Source organism: Oreochromis niloticus, linkage group LG9, assembly GCF_001858045.2.
Source record: "Oreochromis niloticus isolate F11D_XX linkage group LG9, O_niloticus_UMD_NMBU, whole genome shotgun sequence".
Classification (NCBI taxonomy): domain Eukaryota; kingdom Metazoa; phylum Chordata; class Actinopteri; order Cichliformes; family Cichlidae; genus Oreochromis; species Oreochromis niloticus.
Genome location: NC_031974.2, coordinates 18785310 through 18795197, shown reverse-complemented (window position 1 = coordinate 18795197; position 9888 = coordinate 18785310). Strand labels below are relative to the sequence as shown.

Below are 9888 nucleotides of genomic sequence, written 5' to 3'. Positions count from 1 at the left end.
ATTTAATTTTGAATCAGTTTTTTAAAACTCAGTTTACTATCATTGTATTTTTATTGTGATATGAACGTATTTATCAAAGGCAAATTTTTGATCAGACTGACAAAGAAATTGAAATAACATCAATATTTTGATTTAATTATAAGTGTTTTAAAAGTGCAAGATATAATTTCATATTTACTTTTTAGCCTAGTTTTTAATTTTTAATTTTACCAGCATGTCTGGAACATTCAAAGAAAATTGTTGTGGTCTTCTTTAAAGCTTATTTCTGGGATTGCTTCAGAGATCTGCTCCGAACCATGATGTTCACAAACGACATTGTAATCTGTAGTGAGAGTGGGGAGCAGAGGTAGTGAAGGTGGATGAGTTTAAATACTTACGATCAACCATCCACAGCAACAGACAGAACACAAGAGAGGTGAAAAAGAGAGTGCAAACAGGGTAAATGGGTGGAAATTAGTCTCAGGTATTTACGATGTAAAAGCAATAAATTTTATTACTCAAAATACAAACCTCAGATATAAACCAACCAGTAATAATGATTAAGTATCTCCCATTGACCCTAAATCACCGACAGGGGGCATTTTTTGCCGCCTAATGAAAAGGATTCGCCACCTTTCCCAGCAGCACTTCATTTCCCGTCATGCTCGTCTTTTTGAAGCGGTATCCGTGGAAACGGCACAGGAAGTGGCGCCAACTGTTGAAAAATGTCTCACAACAAACTGAAGAGGTGGTTTTGATGCCATTATTTGTCACCAGCCTTTAAAACGGCTTCTGAAAACAGCTTGATGAGCTTTTCTCCTTATTAACCGGAGCTCCACGCTGTAAAAAGTAAGTTTTTTTTTTTTTCAGTTTTAACTTGCATTTTAGCCTAAGTTAGCTCAACCGTACATCCTAGTTTAGTGAAAGTTACAGAAGCTTCGCCATGGGAATCAGAGTTAACACCTAGCTTGTTGTTGCATACTAGACACTTTTGGTAAATGATACGTGTGCAGCCTTAACGAAGTTTCCTTGTCGTATTGTTTGTGAGCAGATGTCGTTTGTGAGAGTGGGGCGTCCACAGCAGCACGCCAAAGGGAAAAGGCCTGTTCGCCCCAAGAAGGCAGCAGCTCAAAGAAGAGAGTGGGTGGTGAGTATTAACAGCTGAACAAATACTAGAGACATATGAAGAGTCACAACTAAGCAGGCAGTCTTGTACTTTTACTTATTTCTGTGCAATTAGAAGACAGTCTACTCTTGCTTGCTTTGAATCTTCTCTACCATAATCTGAAATAGAAAGGTATGAGGAGAGATTATTTGTTTTCTAGAGGTTACTCAGATCATTAGGGATCCAATTTCTTGCTAAACTACAGAAACATGTTCATGGTGTAAGAAAAACAAACAAACAAGTTCCTTTATTTAGCCTGTCTAACTTCTCAGCGTTTTGGTTTCAGAGCACTGTCAACGACCTCTCTGTGCACAAGCTGACACCCGCGGAGCTGGTAAGGTGCAAGAAGATTTGCACTTTTTATTTTTTTCTAAGTATTATTTACTGTACCTTCGTCTCACGATTGTTTGATTGTTCTTCTGGTTCAGAGTCATCGGCATGAGATCCACAAGTCTCACAACAAAGCAGCAGCTCAGTGGGAGCTGAAAGAGAAAGCCATGAAACGACGTCTCAGGCACACAGGGAGCCCTGCACCCCTGGACCAGGCCAGCCTCAGCATCATCAGGGAGGTAAGTACAGTGCTGTGAGAATATATATTTGCTCTGTTCCTGATTTTTCAGTTTCAGTCCCCCCCCCAAAAAAATTGTGGTTATTTTAGAGTTAATTCATGATTTAAAAAGAGGGGCACTTACTTTTTCATACAGGGTCTGATAGGTTTGGCTTTTTTCCCTTTAATGAATGAAACCATCATTTAAAAGCAGCATTTTTTATTTACTTGGGTTTTCTGTGACAAATATGTGTAAAAAAAACAAACAAACAACAACAACTAAGAAATCAGCCAAAGCCTTTTTGACAGCATTGCATGTGTATCTGTATCTTTTTAGTGGCTCTTACGGTGTTGATTTAAACTCAGCTGTGTGGCGTTGCTGCAGGTTTTCTCTGATCAGCTGCTGCTGCAGGATGTGTTGGCCCGTTCTGACAAAGCCCTGGCTGTGGTCAAAGACCTGTTTGGAGATGCTCCACGCAGGCACACCGGTATCTGGCAAATTGTTTTGTGTGCGAATAAACAGATGCAGTTACTAAATAGAATAACTTCTTGTTCATTGCTTTTAAAATGTCATTGAGATACCTGATTGTTGAACATTAGATGTTTGTCCCAGTATTTTCATTTTGAAGAGCCACAAATTCTCTCTGGTGGTTGCACAAGTATTGCTTCATGTCTAAATGTTTTTCCTCAGGACACCCCAGTGTGACTGTGGCTCCATACTGTGACTCTGACTCAGAACTGCCTGTTCTTCAAAGACCAGATCGTCCAACTCATCTGTCTCTCCTCAGCCAGTCAATGATGGATCAAGAGGTGTGTGTGTGTGTGTGTGTGTGTGTTATTGAGACTGTCATTATTAGCTTCATAATACAGCATGTGCAATGTATAATTTAAAGAACAACAACTATGCTTATTAGTTTATTTTATTTCTTTTTATGATTTAAACCCTATATTTAACAGAAAACACTACAGAGGTAACATATCGAATGTGACACTGATAAAAAAGTGTATTTTTAAATACTATACACTCTTTTGAGTTTTTATTTGCATTTTAAACAATTACAATGATTTATTTCAGGCTCTTAATGAACTGGAAGCTTCAGAGGACGACCACAGAGATGATGACGCCCGTCCTTCTACCCGTTCAGAGTATCATGTAATCCGAAGGTGCTAATCCCTGCTAACTGTTATACACTACAACAGTGACAGAGATGCTGCTGTCACTATTAGATTGCTCATAACGCTTTTATTTGCAGGGTCAATGTACAAAAAATGAAGGCGCAGCCTCGGGCTAGTGTGTCACAGCAACATAAAGGTCATCATCACAGCCGTCACCATGGAGACAAGGATAATAGTCCTGTGACACCCTGTGCATCAGACAGGGCACCAGCTCAGACAGGTAAGATAAACAGATAATCAGAAGGTCTTAGTGCCATTAGAAGTGTGTTATATTTATTTTAGGTAGTGATCAGGAAATCATTTATTATATATCTGGCATTAGAGGCGAACATAAACACTTATCTAACGTCATTTCAGCTCTCAATGCCACTGTGGCTGTTCAGCGTGTTCGGTCCAGACAGAGTCAGTCGGAGGACGCCAGAGAGGAAACATCAGTCCTGGTTTCTCAGGTTCTTAATCCTGATCCACCTCAGAGCAAGTCAGGTAATATCTGCAAGGGATGGATTTTCTCCAAAATGAAATACTCTGTTTGAAGATGAGACCATGTCAGAAAATCATTGTTGTTTTTCTTTTATATGCTGAACAGACAGGATCGGTAATCACACCAGCAGAGCCAGGAAGTGTGTTTCCCAGGGTTCAGAGCTGGACGGCTCCTCTGTTACCTCTCTCAGCGGGGATCAGTCCAGTCTGGGCCTGCTGCAGGCCATGCTGGGTCAGGTGGAGTCGGATTTGGACGCACTGAGCCCTGATACAACACCAACATCTGCACAGAGTCCCAAAAAGCACAGAACACAAAGCCTTACTGGATTTTCTGTGGCCTTGGTCTCTACACTGGGACGTTTGGTGCACCTCCTTAAAAAGGTACTGCCGGAAATCAAAAAAGGCTTTGTCACACAAGCTTGTGGAGATTATTATTCAAGCTAAAGATAATCCATGCAGGCTTTACTCGCGTAAACAAAAAATAAGAATGTGGTACCATTGTCACTGCATCTTTTAGTCTATAGGATATAGGATGCATTCTTTTCTTATTAAATGTTGGTTTTATTTAAAAAGTTATGTCATCGATGGGGAAGCAAGGAGACACGAATTCCAAGTTTGAAATCTTTAGATAGCTATATGTGTTTAAATCACTGTCTGCCTGTAATGTGTTAGAGGGAAGATGAAGCTCAGAAGGAGGCACAGGAGAGGAGAAAACTGGAGGAGGAGCTGAAAGAGCAGCAGAGGCTCATTGATGCTCTCACTGCTGAAACCATGACTCTGAGAGAGGAGGCTACAGCCCTGCAGGTGAGACTGGACTTAGGTTATTGTTAGTCCAGCTATGCTGATAAATCATGAGTTGGTGATGATGTTACTCTCAGGCAGGGTTACAGCAGCGGACGGTAGAGCTGGAGCGGAAGTTGGACACAGTGGTGTTGGCGATGGGAGGGCTCGGACTGCTGAGTGAACACAGTAGCCAAACCCCACACTCTGAGGTCAAAGTTGCAGGTTTGTGCAGTCTGTCTGTGTATATTCTGTCCAGAGGAATGTGGTAAATGGTGAAAATGGTTTATATTTTGGTGAACTGTTGGTATACAGGCTATCAGTCTGCGACGGGTGCTGAGCAAGTACCTGTTTCTTCTGCTGTTCTCCTCTCACCACCTCAACAGCGGGACCACTTTCAGCATGTTCCTGGTAACTTTCTCCCTTCCAAAATTATTATCTGATTTCAAATATTCAGCCCAGAAATGATTCACCTTGAGGCGGCTAATTTTTGTTTCTCGTTCCTTCACAGCAACTTATCCTGCGCCACCGCACCAGCAGCTTCCTGTTGTGGATCTCCTGCGCTCCTATGGGGACCTCCGCACTCACGGCTCAGACTCTAGTCTCAGCAGTCTGCCCCAAGTTCAGTTTCCCTCAGCTTCCTCGCTATCGCTGACCTCTGACCCTCTTCGCTCACAGATGTCTCCGGGCACAGTACTAGCTGAGATTGCTCAGTTGAGCAGAGAGACCGATCTTATCAGGGCTCAACTCAGCCAGGCAAAGGGCCTCGGATCAGGGGTCAGAGAATCACTCGACAGTGGCAATGAGAGAAGAGGGTCGAGCTGCAGCAGCACTGGGAGAGTAACACCTCAGAGCGCTGCAGAGAGCAGAATGTCTGGGTCCAGCTGTAAAGAGAGGCGGAGCCAGCATGTGTGGACTCCTGAAGAAAAACAGCTGACTCAACAGGTGAGATTTAAGGGGTTGTTTGAAGCTCTCTGAGAGCAGCTCACCTTTTAGAAGTGGAGTAGTGGCTCCCCTGACGCAGCCTAATTTTCTGATCCTCCCTTCATAGCGTGATGGGACAGGTGTGTCGAGGAATGGACTGGGCTGAGCCTTTAGGTGGCCTCCTCATTCAGATTTATTAATGATTCACATGCAGTGTGTGTCTCGTTTTTTGTTTTTGCTTAGGCAACATCACCCAACACTTTCAGTGCAAACAGCGTGGAGCAACGCCTCCTGGAGCTGAACAGGCAGAGCGCTGCAGCCCGAGGTCGACTGCTGGAAATAATCGAGCAACAGAAGCAAAGTGTGTCAGCCAGAGTCTCTCCCTCTGTCTCCCCGATCCCGGCTTCTGCCTTCAGCCCAAATCCAGAATACAGTGGGTAAAACTAGCATGTCGCTGTCTGTCTTGAGCACACATGACAGTTTAAAATCATTACGCCTCATCTTTTGCAGCGGAACGCCTGGAGGCATCAGAGCCGCTGCCTGAGCGGGAGCTCCGGTCACAGAGTGGTGGCGGTGAGGGTGAGAGGAGGTGAGTATCTCAGCTCAGAGAGGGATGTTACGACAAAGAACAGCAAGGTTCTTTTTCCCATTTCTATTCCAGCACCTTAAACAGACACAAGGTGATGATGTCAGGAAGAAGAACTGACTGACTGAAGATCACATGATGTAGATGATTAATTATCTTTGCTACAGGTTTGCTGGTTCTGATGCATCTTCTCACAGTTTTGGAAGAGAAACTAGGGATGGCAAAATACAGGTACACACACACACAAAGTGTGCATTATTTACATGTCAGTGCTTGGATTTGAAAAAAACTTTCTTCATTGTCTATAGATGGACAAGGAGAGAGCGCGAGAAGGCTGGTTTGCATTGTCTGCTCACGTGAGGTGACAAGAAGGACAACCCAGGATACCTGACGATGTTTATTACACGGAGTGTTCTTACTATTTTTATCTGTGTTATTACTGATTTAATTAAAATTTTTTGACTTTTATACATGTTTTTTTGTCTTCACTGTGACAAGTTTCTTTCTCCATTTGATGGACGTGACCCACATTTCCAATTTATTAGAATGAACTTCTGTTTGCCATTTCTTTGGCTTTTGCTCCACAGTGTTACATCTGAATACTTAGAAAACCCTACAGCTGAGTAATGTGTGCGCAGATGCAATTAATATTTAGTCTGTCTTCATTCAGTCTTACTGAGATTGACTATTTGTCCTTGCTGAGCAGTCTCGCTGTAATATGGAAGTTTGTTTTGTAAATGGTAAATGGCCTGTATTTATATAGCGCTTTACATATCCAGTCATCCACCCATTCACACACACATTCACACACTGGTGATGGCAAGCTACGTTGTAGCCACAGCCACCCTGGGGCGCACTGACAGAGGCGAGGCTGCCGGACACTGGCGCCACCGGGCCCTCTGACCACCACCAGTAGGCAACGGGTGAAGTGTCTTGCCCAAGGACACAACGACCGAGACTGTCTGAGCCAGGGCTCGAACCGGCAACCTTCCGATTACAAGGCGAACGCCCAACTCTTGAGCCACGATCGCCCGGTTTTGTGGTGGAGCTGTAATCTGCAAATACATAGTCTGCATCTCCACCTGTTCATTTATGTTTGAGGCTGTTCATTGGTTTCCTTGAGTGCCTTGCAAAAGGTGCTTACACCTCTGGTACTGTGGTTATGTTATTCATACTACATAGAGGTACTACTAGTATAATATGTACATGCAGTCTTTCATTTTACAGTATACTGTAGTGATCGTCCTCCCAGGTAATTTTAACCATCAGACACTTAATACCCTTTGAATTTTTTTTCTGCGCCAGTTTGAAAGCTTAAACATTTCCAGTTCCAGAAATCTCTCTATTTATAGAAAGAAAAAAAAATCTGGCTTTATTTGACAAGTATGCTGGCACTTCTCCTGAGTAAGTGCTTCTTCCTTTCTTGTTTTTATCAGATGAGACAAATGCATGTTTTTGTTTTTGTTTTTAGTATTTGAGGCAGCGTGTCATCTTGACAAAAAGAAGGCAATTTGAACCCTTTTGGGAGTTGTCCCCTTTGGAGGTGATTGTTGATCTACTACTGAGTTCGTCATCACAAAGAGTTTTGGGTGAAACCACTGTGAGACCTTGCCCCACCCTATCATGTGATCTATTCAGAGTACCCGAGGCAAGATGAGTGACAGCTGGTGTGGAAAGCCACCACCTCTGTCCAGTGATGGTCATTCAGTGGACATAGATGGCCTCTTTTACATCTCTTTCAAACCATCTGTCTTCTCTGTCCAAAATGTGAACATTGGCATCCATGAAAGAGTGAAATTTAGGCGCAGACACTCTCCCATGATGCCAGTGGTTTTACTTGGAACCCCTGACGGTAATGACACATGCGGTTTTTCAAACCTTAGCTCATGATTAATAGTAGGTAGGGTCAGCTACCACCTCCATAGAGAACAACCTCCACTAGGGTTTAAATAGCTGGGGCTCTCCACCTTTTTGTTTTTCAAGCTGAACAAACCTCTTGGATGAGAAGTGAAGCTGCCTGCTTTTTTTTTTTTCAAGCTCGTAAGACAACCATGACCTGATTGACTAGGAACCTACACAGACATGGAGTCAGCATGTCTTGTAGATTTCAAACGACATGCAGATAATATAAAGACCGTATCCAGTCTTTGTTTATCTTGGGTCTGTGTTTGAGTCCTTCCTGGCAGATAGAACAGTTCATTTTACCTGAGATTTACTTCTTAAAGCACATATGATAAAACACTAAATGGATCTAGGCGATCAAGATTTGAGACTCGCAACATAAGAAGATGTAATTTTCATCTGTGTGAGAAATAATTCTTTCATACATGGCAATCTATTCCCAGACTAAGTTCATTCATAGCAACGGCCTTTATATTGTCTTAACCTGCTGGGAACTTTTAAGCCAAGACGGCACTATTATGACAAACATCTAAACTTTGGCGTACTTATTTCACTATTTTTTTTATTTCACTCCAAAGCCAGCAGATGGCAACAGAGAGTCAAATGATGATTATTATTATATATTATTATTATTATTATTAGCCATTTATTAGCAATTTACTTTTGCTATATTTTATGTTGTAGAACATAAAGTAAAAATATCAAAGCTACTGTTATAGACATTATTCCAAGCATCTAACCAAATGCTCATGTCCTTTTTGACAAAGGTGGTCTTGAGCTGTAGTCTAAAGACTGAATGAATACAACATTATAAATTATGGACCCTTTTATAGATTATAAAACGGGGTATGCTTTCACACTTTGACTTTGACTTTTCACAACAGGACACCAACCAAGAGGTGATGTCACAGTGGCTACAGCTAACTCTGTATACAGTTTATTATCTTAGTTAGTTATGTTGTTGGAGATGACAGATTTTTGTGGCAGAGGGGTGGGTTGAGAAGCAAGAGGTATTAATTGACTAACTTTGAACTTGCACAGCTCGATGGCAGAGTAGCAATTGCTTCAGTTTTTGCACTGCTTTCACCCAGACATGGGCAAGAATACAAAATGCAGAAAAGGTCACAGGTGGTTTGCAGTGTACATTTATCAAAATGTAATTTTAAACCACATCTCTGCTAAATTCAGTTCACTCATTGTTTGAATTACATTCAAAAACTTAGTGATAAGACAAAATAAAAGCGTAGAAGTTGTCAGTGCTTTCTAGTTTCAGCTCTAAGGTCGTGTGATTCATTGGGGTTTAATTATTTCTACCACTTACACTTTTGCATGAAGTCAGAAGCTTGGACACCGAGTGCTTGTCTCTGTCTTGCAGGCCTGCTGCAGTACAGCCACGAGAAAGGGGAGAAAGGAGGCAGCCTGTCGTTCAAGTTCAACCTGGTCGATCCGGAGGGCAACAAACTGATCGACCAGTCCTTCTTCATCAGTGTGCTCGGTAGGGTTTCCTACACCCGCTGCAAAGCAGGGGCTGAAGTGTTCTTTCATTTGGTGGAGAAGAGAAGGCAATTACTGCAGATTTATCCCTCCGTCTCAGGCGAGGTTATTGATGTGATGCTGCATCCTGCATACGTCCTGAATACGAATTGTGTGCACTCGTGTTATTTATAACCCACTTTTACAGCTTGTTAGCTTTCACATCTTAAATGAGCCCGTTTTGGGTTTTTAATCGACATTGTCAGAAATTTGTAAATTTCATTTTGTGCACGCTACAGTGATTTTCTTCTTATCATCACTCTAATGCAATTATTTTTGGCAATTTTTAGTCATATATAAATTACACTATTCTTTATGAGATGCATGCATTTAAAAAAAAAATACACAGACTTATTTTGCAGTTGTGGGTAGTCAACTCCCAAAGACCCATTTTGAGCCATGATAAACCCTGAAAACTCAGCTGTGCACATTTTTATTGTCACTGTTTCCAACTAAAAAGCTTCCTCTCGCTTCCTTCTGGGGATAAAGCCAAACTATTGCACTGGTTCGGCAGTTTGAATCCAGTGTCCACATGAGAAGCTACTGGATATTGAAGGATTGCCTGTCCCTCACGCTTGAGCAGCATCCCGACTCTCTCATATCTTTTGCAGCTCTCTTTTTTTAGCCTATTATTTTCTCACCTTTTTCACTTTTCTGTTTATTGCATCCTCTCAGATGTGACTACAGGGAAGCTCTCTGTCCATATCTCTTCCTGCTGTACTGCCCTCTGATGACTTCTTTGCCCTTCTCTCAATCTTTTCTATCCTTTCTTCACATCTTTCAAACCTATATCACTTTTTCACGCCTCCTGATATA

At 42.1% G+C, this 9888-nt stretch overlaps 2 protein-coding genes across 3 annotated transcripts in view; one reads left to right on the top strand and one right to left on the bottom strand.

Moving 5' to 3' along the window:
* Positions 1-9888, bottom strand: part of LOC102082737 (extracellular matrix protein FRAS1) — a 473764-nt gene that overhangs the window by 201444 nt on the left and 262432 nt on the right. The window lies entirely within an intron of this gene.
* spice1 (spindle and centriole associated protein 1) lies at positions 628-6105 on the top strand. Its single transcript, XM_005471877.4, has 18 exons — positions 628-828; positions 1031-1126; positions 1431-1478; positions 1573-1713; positions 2077-2179; positions 2383-2501; positions 2767-2855; positions 2945-3087; positions 3225-3350; positions 3454-3728; positions 4020-4151; positions 4226-4352; positions 4443-4538; positions 4639-5072; positions 5295-5484; positions 5562-5640; positions 5805-5868; positions 5946-6105. The coding sequence occupies exons 2-18, from the start codon at positions 1031-1033 to the stop codon at positions 6000-6002; spliced, it is 2319 nt and encodes a 772-aa protein (XP_005471934.1). The 5' UTR covers positions 628-828; the 3' UTR covers positions 6003-6105.

Coding starts and splice junctions, on each gene's coding strand:
- spice1 (XM_005471877.4), top strand. CDS start 1,031: ATGTCGTTTGTGAGAGTGGGGCGTCCACAGCAGCACGCCAAAGGGAAA. Junction 1,479..1,572: donor AGCTGACACCCGCGGAGCTG/GTAAGGTGCAAG, acceptor CTTCTGGTTCAG/AGTCATCGGCATGAGATCCA. Junction 5,485..5,561: donor CAGCCCAAATCCAGAATACA/GTGGGTAAAACT, acceptor CATCTTTTGCAG/CGGAACGCCTGGAGGCATCA.